Source organism: Vulpes lagopus, chromosome 10 (genome assembly GCF_018345385.1).
Source record: "Vulpes lagopus strain Blue_001 chromosome 10, ASM1834538v1, whole genome shotgun sequence".
In the NCBI taxonomy this organism is placed as follows: domain Eukaryota; kingdom Metazoa; phylum Chordata; class Mammalia; order Carnivora; family Canidae; genus Vulpes; species Vulpes lagopus.
Window position 1 is genome coordinate 67,257,395 of NC_054833.1, and position 19,711 is coordinate 67,277,105.

Consider the following 19,711-nt stretch of genomic DNA (forward strand, 5'->3'; position numbering starts at 1 on the left):
TCCTCCTCTGAGAGGCCTTCCCTATGCACCTGTCTACGATAACCCTCTCACTCTCCAGCCCTTTACACTGCTTGATTTTTTCCCTCCTTGCACTGTTCCTGTCTGGTGAATAGCTGTTTTGTTGTCTCCCCTCCCCGCCCCCACCAGGAAGTCCATCCATGAGGGCAGCAGATGTGTCTGTCTTGTCTTCACCTTCATCCCCAGCACCCAGCACAGTGCCTGGCACACAAGAACTGCTCAGTAAATACCTACTGAGTGAGACATAACTCTTGGCTCTCATGACCTTGGCATTTGTTTTTTTGTATTTTGGTTTTATTTATTCATTTGATAGAGAAAAAGAGAGAGAACGAGAGAGAGCACCTGAGCACAGGCAGAGGGAGGGGCAGGGGGAGAGAGAGAAATAGACCCCCCCTCCCTTCGATGAGCAGGGAGCCCGATGTGGAGCTTGATTCCAGGACCCTGAGGTCATGACCTGAGCCAAAAACAGACGCCCAACCGACAGAGCCACCCAGGTTCCCCTACCAGCATTTTTAAAAATCCCAAATTTTCATCAAGTAGAGGAAGGCTCTGCTTAGATTCTTCTCAGGCACTGCATAGAGACACTTGCATGGCTTTGTCATCTGGGACACTTTAATTAAAAAACAAAAAAATCATCCATCTGTTGTCCCCTTTCCCAGCCTTGGTGACTTTGGTTTATTTAAAAGTGATGTCATCCTAGAGTCTCTTCATTCTCAGCACTCTCTCTTGCCAGGGAGCCTCTCCCACATTTCCTGGCTCCTCTCCCTCTCCTTCCTCCCCCTCCCTCCTGGGCTGATACTGGGGGGTGAGGGCGCAGGGAAAGAGTGGTGCCCGGACCACAAAGGGCAACCAGCACCTGCTGCCCCTCCCACAAGCTAGTGAGGGAACATATGCCACAGCACCACCCAAAGACGAGGCACTAAACGTCAACAACCACAAATGGGCTTTCTTTGACCTACATAGTGTCACCTGAAAAGTCACCTGAGGTGACAAAGTTGTCCAGCTGTCTTTAAAGCAGCAGAAAGGGGCACCTGGGTGGCTCAGTGGTTGAGCGGCTGCCTTTGGCTCAGGTTGTGATCCTGGGGTCCAGGGATCAAGTCCCGCATCAGGCTCCCTGCAGGGACTGAGCAGAAGCAGTGGGACTGCTTCTCCCACTGCCTATGTCTCTGTCTCTCTGTGTGTTTCTCATGAATAAATAAATAAAATATTTTTTTTAATTAAAAAAAGAAAACAAAGCAGTAGAAAATCAGATAACTATGGATCCAGACACCTACAACCCAGGCTGGCATTCTGCTGGCATGAAGCAGTCCGGCCCATCAGCAGGTGTCCAGGCAGGTTGGCTGGGTATGTTTTGATCAACTGAGCATCAGATTGCATGGGGTGGTGCACCCACGAGAGTTTCAGTATTCTAAATGCCACCCTCATCCTCAACAATTGCCTAAGGCGAAGCCGGCTCCATTATTTCCTTATTTCCATGCTTGTTGTGTTTTCCTAAAGCCGTTCTGGCTAATGGGGTGTGTATGAGAGCCATCATTCAATCAGTGGTTTGTAGAAGGTATCCCGTCCTACATAAAACCTTTCTGGGGCCCCCTTGTCTTTCACCCCTTCTTTGGCCCAGAACACAGCACTGTCCTGGGAGCCGAGTCAGCCATCTGTGGTTATGAGAACCAAAGCCATATATTGAGAAGGTACAGCAGGAGGACAGAAGGAACCTGGGTTCCTGATGACATAGCTGAGCCATGCTGTCGGTTTTGGACTGTCTGGATTACAGAGTCTAGTAGAGGTTGGATTAGAACCCAGGACTGCCTGACTCACTTCTCTCCAGCTCCTCCTACTGGTTAACTCCTGAAAGAAGCCATTCCAGATTCTTCCAACCTTGAACTTGAGAGGTTAGGAGAGCATGCCGGGTCCCTGAGCCAGGTTTGGAGAGGCCAGGGATTCCCCACTGCCACCTGCAATCCCAGCCTTCAGATGACTCAACAGGAGAATGAGATAGTCCAGGCATTGCCCTGCTCTTACTAATGCAGACACTGAGGTCCAGAGTAGGGCAATGACTTGCCTAGGGTCACACTGAAAATTGGAGATAGGCTGGAGATGGAAACTGAGGCCCCATACTCTATGTTGGGCTCTGGCCCAGACCCAGACCCGATTATCCTGTCGTGAGTCTTCTCCCTACACCCCCGCTCCCCTGGACTTGAACCTACATCCTCTCTCTGGCTGGAACCTGAAAGTTCAGCTCTGGCCCTTAAGGCTCCAGCTCCCCGCAAAGGGTCCCCCAAAGACCTGCACTCATTCACTCGCTCATGCAGTCATTCAAAAATCAGCGAGTGTTCCAATGTGCCCTCTGTCCATGGGTGCTCACGCAGTTCTCAGTGTGGTCCAGCAGACCCAGCTGGACCACAGCCTCTTCATGGCAGGGCTGTGGCTGAGGGGCTGAGGGCTCCAGAGAAAGCCCCTGGAGCAGCATGGGGCAGAGCACAGAAGAAAGGCAGGCTGAAGGAGGGGACCTTCATCTGGACCTTGAAGTTATTCAGTAAGAGGCTTTCAGGCAGCAAAGGTGGGAGGGATACTCCAGGCTTGAAGGAACAGCGTGGCAGCCCGGGTGGCTCAGAGGTTTAGCACCGCCTTCAGCCCAGGGCGTGATCTGGGGGACCCGGGATCGAGTCCCGCGTCGGGCACCCTGAAGGGAGCCTGCTTCTCCCTCTGTCTGTGTCTCTGCCTCTCTCTCTGTGTGTGTCTCTCTCTGTCTCTCATGAATAAATAAATAAAATCTTTTTTAAAAAAATGAAGGAACAGCATGTGGAAAGAAAACTGGGATGCACTGAATTATAGCTTAAAACTGGTTACTTTAGGGGCACCTGGGGGGCTTAGCCTGTTATGTGTCTGAACTTGATTTCGGCTCCAGTCATGATCTGAGTTTTGGCATCCAGCCCCGCATCGGGCTCAGCATGGAGTCTGCTTGTCTCTCCCGCTGCTCTTCCCCACCTGTCGTTTGTATGTGCATGCACGCTCTCTCCCTCAAATAAATAAAAATTTTAAAAATGGTTACTTTATGTGAATTTCACCTCAATGAAACATAAATACATATAATTTGTAAGAAGGCGGTGTGTGGGGATGCCTGGGTAGCTCAGTGGTTGAGCAGCTGCCTTGGGCTCAGGGCGTGATCCTGGTCCAGGGATCAAGTCCGCATCGGGCTCCCTGCATGGAGCCTGCTTCTCCCTCTGCCTGTGTCTCTGCCTCTCTCTCTGTCTCTCATGAATAAATAAATACAATCTTAAAAAAAAAAAAAAGATGAAGAAAAAGAGGCGGTGTGTGTGAGGGGGTGCATTCCCGCGAGGCTGGGGGGCAGGGGATGGCGCCGGTCTGGCCTCTGCCCCACGTGGCGGGGAGCCCACAGCGTTCCCAGCGTGGCCGCCCACTGAGGAGCCAGAGCTGGGCCCAGGAAGGAGCACCTGTCAGGGCGAGGAGAGGAAGGACGTGGCGCTCGGAGTCACGGGGGCGGTGGTTTGAATTCAGCTTGTCTTCCGATACACCCCTCTCATCAAGTCACTTCACTCCTCTGAACCTCAACTGTTGGAAATGGGGTTCCAGTGCCCCGCTCCTGTGGAGTGGCCGTGGAGGCCCTCAGTGTGGGTGCCTCAGAGCTCCATGAGGTGTCAAGAGAGGGAGGGAGTATCACTGCTGCTGTGAATTCTGGCCAGCTGCCCTCTGGGTCACCGGAGACTGGAGGTGGGGTAGGGTCTGAGTCCCTGGGTCACCTGGCCGGGCCTAAGTCTGTAAGAGGACATCTGCCCCCTGCAGGCCCTGCCATGGCAGCTCCCTCTTCCCCAGGCCAGTTCCCCTTTGCCAGGTGACGTGGGCCCTGTTTGGGTTGGTGAGGTAGGGGCGCTGGAGAGGCTAAATGGCCTGGGGTGACAGGAAGGAGGTCAGACCAGGAGTGGGGATGCGGGGATGAGATCCAGGGCCCCCTGGACAAACGCTGCCTCTGCTGGGGCTGCTGCCTGCTGGTAAGGGGCTGCGGGCAGGGGCTGGGAACAGAAAGGGAGGGAAAGAGCTGGGGCCACCGATCCCTTGAAGGCCTGAGAATCTAAGTTCTTAAAACTGGCAACCCAGACTTCTAGTCACAGGAATGTGGGTGCAGGATACAGATGGTGATGGGCACTGGGGTGTCTGGCCTGCAGGGAGGAGCTCCCTGTGGATGGAGCCTTACCCCTAAAGATCCTGAAGGTGGAGCCAGAATGACAGGGTGGGGCACCTAACGGAGACCCAGCTGCCTTAGTAAAGAGTGAGTTCCCTGTCTTGAAAGAAAGGAAGCAAAGCTGGATACCCTGACTACAATGGGCTTCTGGGCAGGAAGGTGAGGATATCTCCCCGAGGGGGAACATGGTAAGGCAATGGGGAGAGGAGTTCAGAGAAGACTTCACACAGGTGGGCTTTGAAGGTTGAATAGGAGTTCTCTAGGCGGGCAGGGAGGAGATGGTGTGCTGGACAGAGGAAAAAGCATGAACACATGTAAGTATTCCAAGAACTGCTTTTTTTTTTTTTTTAAGATTTTATTTATTTATTTGAAAGAGTGAGAGAGAGAACGCACAAGCAGGCAGAGCTGCAGACAGAGGGAGAGGGAGAAGCAGGCTCCCTGTAGGGAACCTGACAGGACTCAATCCTAGGACCTCAAGATCACAACCTGAGCCAAACGCAGACGCTTAACCACTGAGCCACCCAGGTGCCCCCAGAGAGGGAAATTCTGCAGCATGCCAACAACTGGCAGGGCAGGAAATGGTGCCAACCTGCTGGATGTTGGTCCTGGCTGAGGGTCTGCCCATCCGTGACCCCCCTCCCCACCCTCCCCGAGCAGATCTCTACATTCCCGCTGAGGCCACCGCACACCCACACCTGCAAAGACACCTTTCACCTCCACCCTGACTGTCCTGACCTGAAGGTCAGCCTGCCTGAGGGCTCCCAGTGCACCAAGCCCCCCAGCGGGCCCACCTGAACTGGTGGTAAGGATTCCAGCTGGGTCCTGACCAAGCCCCACTGAGGCGCCCCCTCCCCTGCGGTCCTTCCTGAGGCCACCAGACTCTGTAGAGCTAGGCCTGTCCATCCTCCCATCCTACCTGGGGTCTCCCATTCCACATTGCCTGGCTGGATGGCTAATGTGCATGCCTGATTAGGAGCTTCCCACCCCTTGGGGAGACTCCCCCTTTAGGTCCTGCTTGAATGTAGGGTAGGCTTTGACATAGCTGGTTTCTTAAAAATTATTTATTTATTAGAGAAAGAAAGAGAGCATGAGTGGGTAAGGGGGTTGGGGGGAGAAGCAGACCCCACTAAGCAGGGAGACCGACACCAGGCTCGGTCCCAGGACCCCATGACCTGAGCTGAAGGCAGATGCTTAACCGACTGAGCCACCCAGGCGCCCCTGACATAGCTGGGTTTTAAACCACTAGAAGCCCCTGTTTACTTGATAATCACAAGCATTCTGCTGAAAAGTGACTTTTGTATAATACTGAGCTTCAAAAGTGACAAGGAGTAAAGACAGGTAGAATTTGTGGGAGAAAGCATTTTAAGTGGAAAGAAGGTGTGAGGAGTGGGGGAAGGGAGTATGACCAAGTCCCTGGAGAGCAGACCTACCCTCTAGCTGTGTGTGTTGTTGCGGTGGGGCCCCCACCCATCTGGCCTCCTCAGCCTCAGCATCTCCCATCAGACTACCCATAGCCCCCTCCCCTAATCAGTTATCCTTGCTCAGCTTTCCGGAAGAGGTCAGTGGTCCAGGCTGGCCTTGACTCTTCCCTCCCTCTCCTGCACAGGTGTCTGAAGGGAGCCCCCCTGGTCTGCTTCCAAGCTAGCAGCTGGCTACTGTGGGACACCCCCTTGGGTCCCTGCTGGGGGCATGGCCTCCTGGAAGTCTACACACCTGTGCATCCCTTCCTGGATCAGAGATAAGGTCTCTAATGCCACTTTTGACAACCTGGCCTGGGACCAGACAGAGGAGGCAGTGAGGCTCTTTAGCCTGTTTAGTCCTGGATGTGAATGCTGATTCGGCGACTTACCTGCTGCTGTGACTGTGGCCCAGCCACCTCCCCCGGGAATCTGCTTCCTCTCGGAGTAGTGGCCATGTATTCAATTATTCATTCATCCAGCACTGTTACCAGGGCTTCTATGTGCCAGGGAACTAGAACTCAAGATCCGCGTGGCCGCTGGGCTCATGGAACAGCGGGCTGTCTAGAGAGGGGAGGCAGGATAGTGATCAATGTGCAAATACAAACCACAGTGTGTGCTAAGACGAACCGGATCGATGTGTTAACCGAAGCTACGACCCACTCGGGGCGGCCAGGGGGTTAACCGGGCAGTGCCGTGGGTTCTGGCTCAGTCTTCCTCCGACGGCTGGAAGACTGGGATGCCAGGTGCTGCTCCTCCGTGGGCCTCCGTTTCCCCCTTTCACACCGAGGAGCCGTAACTCGGTTTTTTGAGGCCCTCCCCAGTTTGTTTCATGAACTTTTGGTGGGGGACACGGGCCTCAAAGCCCCAGGGGGGCATCCCCCTGACCCGCCGCAGTCCCCAACCGGGCGGCCCAGCCCCGGCCTGACTGGCGGCCTTCGCGCGCGTCACCTCCACTCGCGGCGGCGATCCACCTGCACCGCGCAGGCTCCCCTCCGCGCGTCCCCGCCGCCGTCCTCCCGGTAGCGCCACAGCGCCATCTCGCGGCGGAGGGCATCGGCCCCACTTGGCTTCCGGCCGGCCGGAGTCAGGGCGCGCCTCCGCCCTTCGGGGCGGGCGCGGCCGGGGCAGAGTGGACACGCGACCCTGCGGGTGTGACCCGATCGGGCGGCGCGCCTAGGTTCTACACCGCCGGCGGACCGTTCCAGCTTCCCCGGAGACGGGTGGGGCTGCGGAGCTCCGCCCCAGCCCCGCCCCCAACCGCCGGCTGCGCTTGCGCACTGCCGCTCCCGTGCCTTCTTTCGCGAAGGTGCCTTCCCACGAAATGTGTCCCACGCGCCACGCCGTCGGTTTCCAGGGCAACCCGGCACCTCTTAGCAGCCCCGCGCGTCGCGGGAGTCGTTTCCTGCTCCCCCAGCCCTGCCATGGCGGCCGCGGGCCCCAGCGTCTTCCTACTCATGGTCAACGGGCAGGTGGAGAGCGCCCAGGTGAGCGGCCGGGGACCCCCGCCCGCCCTCCCCCCAGTCACCCGCGGGGGCCCGGGCTGCTGCGTGGCCCCGGAGAGGCGCGTCTGTCCGGTCAGGCGGGGGAGGGGAACCAGCGTTTGAGAGACCAGGCCTGTGAGCCCTGGTTCTGCTCGTGTCCGTTCCGTTGAGTCCCGGGCGGGAGCCTAACGCGGGTGTAAGGGGAGGAGCGGAGACTCGCCCGGGTTGTTGGGCCTCGGCCCCCCAGCGCTCTGCACTCTGAACCCTGAGGTCCTTGCATTTGGGTTAGAATGGAGGCGATCTGGTGAATGTGCGCCAACGACGGGGGTGGTGGAGAGGTCCGGGGAGGGTCTGACCGACGCGGACGCTGCTCTCCATCGCCTACACTTGGGGAGACCCATTTGTCGTATTTCTATGTATATAAGTGCACCACGAATTCGCCGTGTGCCGGACTCGGTGCCCAGCACTGCGCATTCAGCCCTCACCACAACCCTGTGAAGTGGGTGTTACTAGCTTCCCCATTCTACAGATGGGAACACTTGCCCAAAGGGAGTGGCAAAGCTGAAATTTGACCCCAGGTCTGCCTGACACCAAAACTTTGGTTCGTTACCCTTCCAGGCTGTTGGAAGATGGTATTTATTGTATTGTGGGGATTAAGTGAGATGGTTTGGGCAGAGCTCTGCCAGGACCTCTTACTAGGTCTCTTTTGCCTCCCTGTTTCATCGGGATAATGCTCCCGTGTTCCCACCCTGTCCACCTGCCCCTGGCCTAGTGTCCAAGACTGCCTTCCCTTCTTCAGTTCTGTCCCATTAGGGGCCCTTGGCTGGGCTGGATCATGCCTCTCTGCTCTGTCAGCACCCATGCCACTCCCACTGTGCCTCCTGCTCAGTTCTGGGACGCTCCCTCTCTCCAGGCCTTGAGCTCCAGCCCTGTGTATACTTCATGTCCTGATAGCATCCTTTCACTTCAGCAACGTTCCCTAGATCTCTTCTATGCCCCCTTGTGCCAGGCTCTGGGGGACACAGAAAGGTCATTGCACTTGTTCCCTCCTCAACAGTCAAACAGGGTTGACAGAAATAAAGAAGGCATCAAAGCTTTGGTGGAGGGAAGGACCAGGAGCTGACAGAGCTGGGGGTGGGGTGGACCTTAGAACGTTTTGAAGGATGAAAGGGAGTTTGCCAGATGGAGGAATGGGACGGGCAGGGCAGCCCTGGTGGCTCAGCGGTTTAGTGCCTGCCTTCGGCCCAGGGCGTGATCCTGGAGACCTGGGATTGAGTCCCACATTGGGCTCCCTGCATGGAGCCTGCCTCTCCCTCTGCCTGTGTCTTTGCCTCTCTCTCTCTTTCTGTGTCTGTCATGAATAAATAAATAAAATCTTAAAAAAAAAAAAAAAAAAGGAATGGGAAGGGCATGTCAGACAAGGTGGAGCCTGGGCAAAGGCTCAAGGGTGGTCGCAGCCTGGGACTGTCCCTTGGACTCCAACCCTTCCACTGAACTCCGTGTCCCCATCCCCGGCTGTCTCTTAGACTCTACCCCAGGCACCCAGTGTCAGCATCCCTATTGGCTGCCCTTAGCTAGCCACCGCGGTGCCCCCCCCCCCCCCAATCCCTGTAAACAGAACCTGTGTGTGCTTCTTCCTACAGTTTCCTGAGTATGATGATCTCTACTGCAAGTACTGCTTTGTGTACGGCCAGGACTGGGCCCCCACGGCGGTAAGCTGGGCTCTTGGGCCTCCCTCCCTCACAGCCTCCATGCCTAATGGGGTTTCTGAAGGTGTCGATGTCCACCATACCCCTTCGTCTTCCAGTTCAGAAACTGTTGAGAGGTAGACACCGAGCTCAGGGGGTTCCAAACATGACTTTGTTCCTGGTAAAGCTGGAGCAGAGAATGCAGCCACCTTCAGGCTCCTGATCAAAGCTGTGGTCGCTCACACACCCTGTCCTGGGAACTTGCACTTGGCAGCAAAGAGGAATGTGTGGGTAGCACAGGCCCCCGAGGGCCAGCCTGGAAGTATCTGGGCGGTAGGTCCTCTGTCCCTCTCCTAGCCCATGAGGAGGACTCTGGGAAGTCAAGAGGCCGAATAGAAGCTCTGCTTGCAAGACCGGCCTCAGAGCAATCTGTCTCCACAGACAGCCAGGCCAGAGTCCCAGTTTCGTGGGGTGAGGTAGACAATAAGTACTGATGTTCTAATATGTTCTAGGAAAAAGTGCCGGGGACAGAGTAAAGTCAGGAAGGGAGGAATGGAGGGTAGAGAGAAGCTGGAGTCTAGGTAAGGTGGCCAGGGAAGGCCTCCCTGAGATGGTAACTTTGGGTAAAGGGTGAAGGCAGGAAGGGAACAAGCCACATGGAGGTCCGTAGGGAGAACTGTGCAGGCAGAAAGGGCAGAGGTAAAAAACAACAACAACAAGAAAGGGCAGAGGTGCACAGGCCCTGAAGTGGGAGCGTGCCTGGTGTGCCTGGCGTGCCCAGCATGCCCAAGGCACAGGGAGGAGGCCTGTGTAGCCAGTGAAGCGCATGAGCAGGGATGAGAGTGGCTGGAGATGGAGCAGGGGGGTTGAGGATGGGACAGGCCTTGTAGGACACAGTGAGTCAGTAAAAGAACCACGGCCTCACTCAGACATGGGACCCCCTCAGAGAGTCTGGGACAGAGACAAAGTGACCCCCCTTGTGTGTTCCATAGCATCCTGGCTTCTGTGTTCAGAGTAGATGGGAAGCAAGGGCCAAAGCAGAGAGACCAAGGATTGTTACCAGAAACAGAGGAGTGAAGACAGCGCGCAGACAAGGCGCAGCCATGGGTGGGGTGGGGGTGACAGGCAGTTGAATTTCCAGTATATTTTGAACATGGAAACAACAGGGTTCCCTCCTGGACAGATGTGAGGTGTGAGAGAAAAGAGTTAAGAATAACACCAAGCTTTTTAGCCTGGGCACTTGGGATCAGAGCTGCCATTCGGTGAGAAGACTGGGTAGAGCAGTTATGGGAGAACTTTCCAGAGCTCAGCCTGGCATGTGTTGAGGTTGAGGTTTCCCCCCAGATACCCGGGGGGAGGTGCAGGGTCAGCAGTGGAGGTGGGGCCATGCTGCCCTGGAGGCCCGAGATGGGGACCAGACTGGGGATGCAGGTTTGGGAATCAGCCCCACGACACTTCCACATGAAGGAGGAAGTGGTGACAGCAACATTGAGAGCCCCCGCCCCCACCGCTGTGAGGAGGAAAGACCCAAAGTCAGACATATGGTGTCCCAGAATCCACCCAGGGGGAGTGCGTCAGAAAGCCACCAGCTGTGTCCAGTGCTGCTGTACAGTCAGGTAAACTGAGGACAGAGAACTGTCCACAGAGAGAGCAACGTTGGGGTCACTGATGCTGCTGGAGCCAGTGAGTATGGAAGGCTTGATCAAGGAGTTTGCTCAGCAGGGGAGCTCCAACTGGGTTGGCGGGTGGAGGAAGAAGCCAAGTTGGCACAGTTTCTTGATAGAATCGTAGGCACACAGGATCCAATGTGAAAGGTCTGGGGAACCTGTGCTGGAAGAGGGAACAACCTGCCGGGGCCAGTTCCTCAGCTGAGGGGACGGGAACTCCAGAACCCACACCCAGGCAGCTCTCCAGGTCGTCTGGCTCCAAATAAAAGCTGGAGACACCTAGGAGCTGCTCCATTAGCTCTGAGTCCCCGTCATGTGGAAGACAGTGTGTTGCCAGAAGACAGGGAGAAAACCAGCCCTCCCACCTGGCCACCGAGGTAAGGGCAGGGGTGTGGCAGTTGGAGCGCCAGCATCATTAGCAGGCAGTGTCACAGTCACTGTCCTCACAGGGTCTGGAGGAGGGCATCTCACAGATCACATCCAAGAGCCAAGATGTGCGGCGAGCGCTGGTGTGGAACTTCCCCATCGATGTCACCTTTAAAAGCACCAACCCTTATGGCTGTGAGTCTGCAGGGCCTGCCCCCTCCTCCCCCACCGCCCCAGCAGGGACCGGGTCGGGGAGGCGCCCCCAGGGCCAGCTGGGCCTTATCCTGCCGCCACTGTCCTCTCTCAGCTCTTCTCTGCCCAATTCCTGGGCCCTTGTGTACCAGCATCATCATGTGCTCTCTTGCCACCTGGCTATTTCCTTCCATGTCCCCCCACCACCCCCACCCCAGCTCATGGACTGGTGGTGGAGCTGACCTTTAGGAAGCTCAGGGGGTGTCAGGTGAGGCTCCAGCCTCTGTGCCGGGGGAAGGCAGAGCCTGGGTCTGGGATGTTGTAGTCCAGCCGGCAGGCCTGACCCTGGTGGCCCTCAACCTGCCATTACGTGTTGTGCTCCAGCCAAACCAAAGCCACGTGCACCTCCTGTGCACACCCCTGAGCCGCCTCTCTGAGCTTTGGTTTGTGCTGTTCCCTCTGCCATCCCTGACCTCCTCCCCAGAACCCTCCTTGCTTGCAGTGTTTACTGTGTGTCTTGCCTGGTAGTTATCATTCACTCTTACTTAATAAGCGCCTACTGCATGTAAAGGCCTGGGTTAGCTCCAGAGGGGCTGTGAATACTCACCCCATGTGCTCTTATCCTAGCTTCCTAATCCTATGTGGTGGATAGATTGCTCTTGGTTTCTTTTTCCACATCTGGAAACTGATGCAAAAAAAGTGACATCACTTGCCTTTGGCCTTCTATCTAGTAGCTGAGCATGGATTGGATTTCAGGTCCGTCTGATTTCATAGTCTGGACCTTTCTGCGGCATGTAGTTTGGGGTCGAGGCTTACTGGGTGTGGGGGGTCTGGAACAGGGGCTGCCTGGAGGTCCTCCTGGGCTGAGACTGCCATCTTGTCATTATCCACAAGTAAGAATGCTTCCGTAGGTTTCCTGGAGCAGGACTAGATTATGGCCTAGTCTCCTGCTGCTGAGGAAGCCTAGGAGAGGCGAATATAGTATTAAAAAGTGAAAACACGGGCACCTGGATGGCTCAGTCAGTTAAGCATTTGCCTCCAGCTCAGGTCACGATCTCAGGATTCTGGGATTGAGCCCCACATTGGGCTCTCTGCTCAGTGGTGAGTCTGTTGCTTCCTCCTCCCCACCCTCTGTGATCTCTCTGGCTCTCACTCTTTCTCAAATAAATAAAATATTCAAAAATAAAAAGTGAAAACAAACACAACTATTTGAAGGCATCAGAGAGCCAGCAAAGTATTGGAGATTTCCCCAGCCAAGATCTAGGAGAAAACAAAAATCTAGAGATGTGGTCTCACTCACATTGCCCCTTGGAGAATTATCTGACTCCACCAGAGGTGATCCAGAGGTTGATCGAGGCTTTTGACACCTGCTCTGGGCTCGAGGCACAAGAATCAGGAAAATGGTCCAAGACCTCGAAGTGCTTGCTGCACCCTGGGAGGAAGGGAGAAGTGGGAGCAGCCCAGCTCCGGATCATTCCAGACCTTGAAACATGGTTGCAAAACCCCCCAAACTAAATAATCATAAGCCACATCTAGCAGGGTGTAAAAGGGATGTAACAAGAATGGTTTATTCTAGAGGTACAAAGCTTATATAATATCTGAAATCAACCAACGTGATTCAGTGCTTTAAAAGAAGGCAAGTCATAATCATCCCCATAATGAAGCAACCATGATAAAACTCAACATCTATCCATGATAAACATTTAGAAAACTAGGAATAGAGGAAACTATTTTATTTTTTAACTCAGGGCCTTATCTCATGACCCCAAGATCAAGACCTAAGCTGAGATTAAGAGTTGGACCCCAACCAACTGAACCACCCAGGCACTTGTAGAAAGAGACTTTCTTAATTGGATAAAGACTGTCTACAAAAAACTTAGAGCAAACATCACCTTTTCTAAGTGAAATGGTGAAAGATTTCCTTGTTGCCACCACCACAAACAAAAGCATAGGAATTAGGAAGAATAAAACTGTTGCTTTTCATAGGTGGCATTATGTGTGTCGAATTTGCAGAATAACCTACAGATAAGTTACTAGAAATAATAAATTGGCATGAATGCCCGATATGAAATAGTAAAAAACCAGTGGCTTTTTGTATAAAAATGAATAGGATATGTATTCTCTTGTCCATAAAAAGTGATTCAAAATGGTATTTTATTTTTAAGATTTCATTTATTTGAGAGAGAGCATGAGTAGGGTGAGGGGCAGAGGGAGAAGCAGGCTCCCCGCTGAGCAGGGACTGCCCCCAGGTGCCCCTAAAAGTGATATTTTAAAAAGAAATTCTTCACAATAATATCAAAATGTACCTTGTACTACATATCGAACTTCAGATGAGTTATAAGGCAGAATAACGAAGACAGTGTAGTTTAGGCCCAAGGATAGGCAAATGATCCAAAGAGAGCTCTGAGCTAGACCTAAGCCTGTGTAGACAGGTGATTCCTGAGAAAGGGCACTGGGAGGCAGGAAGGGAAAGCGGATCCTGTTGATAAACGGTGCTGGGACCACGGGATATGCACAGGACGTGAAACTTAAGCCCTGCTTTGTACCATACATCCACCAAAGTCAGTTCTAGGTGGATGGCAGGAAAACTTTAGGAAGAGAGCATAGAACACTAGAGCCATGATATCAAGTAAGGGAGGACTTTTTTTTTTTTTTTTTTTGAGAGAGTGAGCAGAAGAGCAGAGGGAGAGGGACAAGCAGAATCAGTGCTAAGTGCAGAGCCAGATATGGGGCTCAATCCCAGGACCCTGACTTGAGTTCATGACCTGAGCCAAAGGCAGACACTTAACTGACTAAGCCCACCCAGGTGCCCCCTGAGCCCTTTGGAAGACAGCTCCATGTTCTGTTTTCAGACCGAATGTATGCATACCCTGTGTGGATAGGCATGCCCAGCAGAAACATGTGCACACATGGGGCAAGAGCTTCAGCAGAGTGGCAGAGAGTTCATAGTCTCACCATCCGGGGGCCCCCCAAGGAGAAACTACCCACATGTCCATCGGCACAGGAGTGAACCATGTCCTCGTGGTCTGTCCATAGCTAGCATGTTCTCTAGCACTGAAAAAAAAAGTGACATCTCATACACAACACAATTCGAATGAATCTCCCAAACATATTGAACTAAAGAAGCTGGATACCAATACACAGACTGTATGATTCCATCTGTATAAAGTTTTTTGTTTTGTTTTTTCAGTAGGTAAAACCAGAGCACCTAGGTGGCTCATTAGCTTAAGTGTCTGCTGTCATGATCTCAGGGTCCTGAGACCAAGCCCCGCATTGGGCTCCACAATCAGTGTGGAGTCTGCTTGGGATTCTCTCCCTCTCCCTCTGTCCTTCCCCCTGCTAGCTCACTTGCTCTTTCTCACTCTCAAAATTAAATACATAAAATCTTTCCTTTAAAAAGGATAAAACCAAATCTGTGTTTGGGATGCATTCTTTGGCAGGGAAGCGTTAAAAGCAGTGCTTTCATCAAGTCAAAACAGTGGCTGCCTCTGGGGGAGGGGGAGTGATGGGAAGGACACACACCTATTGTCCCTGACGCTTGCTGAGCACCCCCTTTGCAGCCTCGCTAATCTCCAGGTTTTAGGGGGGAGGGAACCAGGAGGCTGGGAGGGGAGGTGATTGCCTGAGGCCTGTCCTAGACTGCAGGGTCAGCCTGGCAGGATGGCTTCCTGGGCCTCCCTCGCCTCACCTGTCACCCGGGAAGTGGTTTCTCCCCTATGCTCAGAGGACTAATATACTGACCCAGAGGAAAGGACCTGATGTACCTCAGTGTTTACAGGGAACGCATGTGATTGGTGTGATAACTTAAGGGAAAGTGCATGGGATGTCTGTCTTCCCCTCTGACCTCTCCCACAGAACCCCGAAGTCAGCTGCTCTGGCCCACAAGCCCATGCAGTAGGCGCTGGAAACTGACCCGCTCCCCACCCCATCAGAAAGGAGGCTCCCAAGAGGTGGCCCTTTGCTCACTTCCCAGCTGGGTCCCTGTGCCTTGAATAGAGAAGCAGAGTGCCCTCGGGGGTACTCCCTGCATTTGTCAAGGTACAGGATCAGCACAGCATCCTCGCCCTGTGACTCCCTGGGCATCCGGGCTGAGCAGGGGGCCTAGCTGGCAGGATGTGCCCCCCACTGCTATCCCCACCCACCTCCCCAGATTCTGGATCAGCAGAAGCCCTCCAGGGAGAAGGGGGGTGTCCCACGCCCACCCCTGCCCCTTGTGCAGCCCACCGCCCCTAGGCCATCCCTGTTCTGTACCCTGCCTTCCCCCGAGTTTCCCCACCTGCTGACCCCCTGTCTTGTGTTTCCCAAGGGCCACAGATCGTGCTCAGTGTGTATGGACCAGATGTGTTTGGGAATGATGTGGTCCGAGGCTACGGGGCAGTGCACGTGCCTTTCTCACCCGGCAGGTAGGTGGTGGCTCTGACCTGGCCCCTGGGCCACAGTCCAGCCCTTGCTGGGCCATCTGGCTTAGGACCAGGGCACCCCCAGCGGGGCTGGGAGTGCACTGTGGTCCCCAGGGGCCTGCGCAGCTCGGCTTGGGGGGCAGGCTGGGTGGGGGGGGTGTCGGAGGCCCCAGGAGGGAGCACTGGGTCCAGCTGCAGAGTGCATAGGCGGTCTGCGATTATGGTTCAGATGCTCAGTCTGCTCCTCTTGTGTCTCCCCGGCTCTGTCCCACGAGCCCCCTGCCCCCCAAGTGCCCCTTTGTGCCCGGCCCTGCTGGCATCCTGTGTGACCACCTGGGCCCTTCCTTGGGAGCCCCCACAGATGGAGAGATGCGGCTGTCTTGTGCGAAGCACAGTGACCAGTGTAGACACAGGGTATCTGGGGCACAGAGGTCAGGAGTTTGTCTGGAGAAGGTGGAGGGAGATGGAGGAACAGCCAGATGCCCTGAGTATTGTTGCTGAGATGGAAAGTACAAGATGTGAGGGAAGGCGAGTGTAGAGGAGGGCTGGGGTGGGGAGGGGCGGGACTCCAGGCTCTGAGGGCAGATGGGGGCAGGTGGCTGCACTTAGGGGAGGGGGGGAAGTAGTCCAGGGAATGGTCAGGGACTTTGCCCACATCACAGATGGTAGAGGATTTGGACACCTCAGCATCCTCCAGACCCTTTAAAAGCCACTAGACTCCCCCGAACTCTGGGCTGTGCGAGGTGGGCCCGGTTTCCTCCACCTCACCCCCTGCACACAGCACTCCTGCCTGGGAGGCTGTCCTTGGCTCAGACTTGGCCCTGCCTGATTGAGTGCTCCTGCTAGCTGGAGTCTCGGGAAGTTCCATCTCTCTCCTGCTACTCAGCACATCTGTCCATGAGAACATTTGTTTCAGGCACAAAAGGACCATCCCCATGTTTGTCCCAGAATCCACATCTAAGCTGCAAAAGTTTACGAGGTGAGTTTTCTGCACGTCACCATTGCAGAGCAATGGCATATTCGCCGGGTCACCCTGTGGGATCTTCCAGCCACTGTCTTTGGGGACACGTGGACACGGGTGCTATGGGGCTTCTCAGGGCCACAGGGCTCCCTTCAGCCGCTGTTGGAGCTGCCTGAGGCTGCACACCTTTACCCTATGTCCTGTTACCGGCCTTGGTGTCAGAGCCAATAGTCTTGTCAGATGGGGACAAGCCTGTCACATAATAGGATATTAAGGAGGTGGGACACAGGAGGATATGGCAATAAGAGCCAAACAGAACTGTAATAATAATCCTGACGGGCAATTTCCATCTGTTTGAAAATGTTTCACATTTGAGCAGAACGTCGAGCAGAAGTGAGGGCCAGTGTGGGCAATCTGGGGAAGGAACATTCCAGGCTTTGCAAGCATCACATGCAAGGCCCAAGGGGTGGCAAGCAAGGCGAAGAGAGGCAGGGAGCCTCTTGCCCCTTACCACATCCGAGTCTGAGCTTAAAGGGCCCGCCAGCCCGGCCCTTGCTGGCTGGCTGTCCCAAGGTTGGGTACAGAAGCTCCTGTCAGCTTGGCTCAGCTGCAAGCCACTACTGCTCCTCATGTCGTCAGCCAGGAATGGGCCCTCTGCTCACAGCTGGATGTGGGCAAGTGGAGGACCACCCAAGGTGTTGGAGTGAGGCTCAGCCAGGGGTCTGCTGGGCACAGGGACCGCATTGGGCCTGGGCCCAGGAAGCCTGAGTTCTGAGGCCTGGAAGGGGGGGAATCCCACCACCCCCAGAAGCCCCTCCAGAGGCCAGCATAATGGGAAGGTGCCTTGAGCCAGTGTCAGCTTGAGGGGACAATACCCACCCCGCTGGGCCGTTAGGAAAACGGGGCTGTGCCCATCAGTGGGTACGGGAGGGTTTGGGGCTTTAGCCCACACCGCTGTGCTGGCCGGGGCAGAACCTGTGGGGTGCCTGGCTCACAGTGACTGCTTCCTATGCCCGTGACTTGGAGAGCTCCACTCCTTGGATGGAGAAACTGAGGCAGAGAGGTGGTGGCCCGCCACCCCGACCTGGCTGGAACCCTAGCTTCCAATCCCCCTCTGTCTCTGGAGGTGAGCCTCCTTAGTGGCTGTCCATGCAGCCTGCAGACAGCAGGGGACAGTCCTTGCTTTGTCCAGTACAGACCGGGGCCAGAACCCCACCCCTGGGCAGCACCAGTGGACACTGGTACCCTCGTTGGAGGGCTCAGCTAGGGACCAGGGGCGGCTCAGGGTGGCCTGAGCCAAGGGGAGATTCCAGCGTGGAGTCAAGGACCTCCTGGTTGGGGAAGGTGCCAGGCACTCATTGGGAGGGTGGCCTTGCCCTGCCAGCCCTCCCAGGTCGGCCACTTTAGGAGAAGACAGGGCAGAGCCTGCTCTTGGACTGCGGGGACCTCCACAGACAACAGAGGGGCCTCTGTGCCCGCGGGGAGCCCCCTGCTTGCAGCTGCCTTCCCGGCCTCCCCTGGACGGGTGCACACCCGAGTCTGCCGGGCCCACCCAGCCAGGAATGTGCACCTAGATTGTTTCCGGCTCGAGTGGGTGCGCTGGAGGTGAGGCTGCTGCTCCAGAAGGAGCTGCCCTGGCTCTGGCTGCCTGTGGCCTCAGGCAAGTGCCTGCACTGCCCTTAGCCTCTGAAAGGGGGGTGGTTACAGAGTGGGGCCCCTGGGAGGGGCAGGTTGACAGCGGGCCTGTTGGGGGCCCCCAGTGCCACAGCCCTCCCCTGTGACTGTGGGTCAGAGGATCATGAATCTCAGAGTGAGAACTGTAAATGGTAGGATTGATGTTTCACTTGGTAGTTGACCAAGTGCCTTCACTGGGAGCCCCGGGAGCTCAGTACCGTTGGGTACACATGAGAGGAACTGGGGTTCAGGGATTCGGAGGTGGCAAGTGACTTGTCCTGGATTCCACACTATGGAGAGGGAAGTGGAGAGCACAGAGCTGACCTCTCTACCCACCCCAAGGATGCCAATGCTGAACTCCGGGACAGGGCCCTCCTTCCCTGGGAGGACGGAGGGGGTCACGCTGCCCACACCCAGCCGCTGTCCCCTCTGTGCCCCCAGCCCCACATCTCTCTCAAAGCTGTGGGTGATTGTGATGGGAGGGCCGAGAACAGCACAGGCCTAGTAGAAGCCTGCCGGGCCTCCGTGATGCCACACACAGCAGGGGGAGCTGGCGTGGGAAGGTTCGGCCCAGGACCCAGCCCTGGGGCAGGGGTGAAGGAGGGCTGCTGGTTTCTAAAGCCAGGAGGGAGCCCAGTTCTCGGGTGTGAGGGACAGCAGGTTGAGGATCTGCTCACCCAGGTTCTCCTGTCTAACCAGCTGGTTCATGGGACGGCGGCCCGAGTACACAGACCCCAAGGTGGTGGCTCAGGGGGAAGGCCGGGAAGGTAAGGCTTGGTCTCCTCACCATCACCCACCCCAACCCCCGTCCCTGCCATGGGCAAGCTGGAGCCTGGGAGGGACAGGATGCAAGCCAAGGAACAGCCAGGCACTTGGGCGGACTGTGGGAGCAGCCCCAGGCCTCTCGGCGGAGCAGCACTCACCCTCCTACCCCCCACACCCCCTTCCCCCACTGTCTGTCCAGGTGCGGCCCCCCCCACCTCCTGGTGGGGGGTGTGGGCCAGGCAGGAGAGACCATGGAGGCTGAGCCATCCCCATAGCAGCCTGGCTGATGGCTGGCGTCCTCTCCCCAGTGACCCGCGTCCACTCCCAGGGCTTTGTCACTCTCCTCTTCAACGTGGTGACCAAGGACATGAGGAAGCTGGGCTACGACACTGGGCCTCCCGACACGCAGGGCGCCCCAGGGCCCAGCCCACCACAGGGCCTCCCCCGGTGAAGGCACACACCGGCCACAGCCACCACCACCACCACTGCATCCGGCCCCGCGGCTCTCAGGTGACACAGGGCTGTCCTTCCGGAGAGCCGGCCACAGATCCATGTGCTTGATGTGCAGCCTCGGGCGGGCTGGGGCAGATTTTGATAATAAAGCATCACCTTTTCACAGAACCCAGGCCTGGAGCTGCCGCCTCTCCATCTGGCACTGCCCCCATCCCTGCATTGCTCAGGGGACACGGCTGCCCCGAGAGCCACACGATGGCCCAACTGGGATGTGAGTCTGGTTCAGGCCTGGCTCCGCCACTATCGGCCATGTGGCCTATCTTCCAGCCAGACACGCTCCTCCTTGGCGACAGGAGCTGCAGGGGGGCCCAGCCTGTCCCCTGCTGGC

At 56.0% G+C, this 19,711-nt stretch overlaps 1 protein-coding gene across 3 annotated transcripts; it reads left to right on the forward strand.

Moving 5' to 3' along the window:
• The first annotated feature begins 6,966 nt into the window (after positions 1-6,966).
• B9D1 (B9 domain containing 1) lies at positions 6,967-19,491 on the forward strand. Of its 3 annotated transcripts, none has more exons than XM_041770596.1 (7): positions 6,971-7,160; positions 8,801-8,869; positions 10,962-11,073; positions 15,377-15,473; positions 16,387-16,449; positions 18,805-18,872; positions 19,070-19,491. In XM_041770596.1, the coding sequence occupies exons 1-7, from the start codon at positions 7,098-7,100 to the stop codon at positions 19,429-19,431; spliced, it is 834 nt and encodes a 277-aa protein (XP_041626530.1). In that variant the 5' UTR covers positions 6,971-7,097; the 3' UTR covers positions 19,432-19,491. The 3 variants fall into 3 exon arrangements, with proteins under 3 accessions (XP_041626531.1, XP_041626530.1, XP_041626532.1); XM_041770598.1 differs by having other exon boundaries at positions 6,978-7,160; positions 19,179-19,491; XM_041770597.1 differs by having other exon boundaries at positions 6,967-7,160; positions 18,805-19,284.
• Positions 19,492-19,711: the final 220 nt, after the last annotated feature.

Excerpts from the sequence above, each read along its gene's own strand:
- B9D1 (XM_041770596.1), top strand. The coding sequence starts at position 7,098 with ATGGCGGCCGCGGGCCCCAGCGTCTTCCTACTCATGGTCAACGGGCAG. Across the intron at positions 15,474-16,386 it reads GTGCCTTTCTCACCCGGCAG|GCACAAAAGGACCATCCCCA; the intron begins GTAGGTGGTGGC and ends CATTTGTTTCAG. Across the intron at positions 18,873-19,069 it reads TCAGGGGGAAGGCCGGGAAG|GTGCGGCCCCCCCCACCTCC; the intron begins GTAAGGCTTGGT and ends CTGTCTGTCCAG.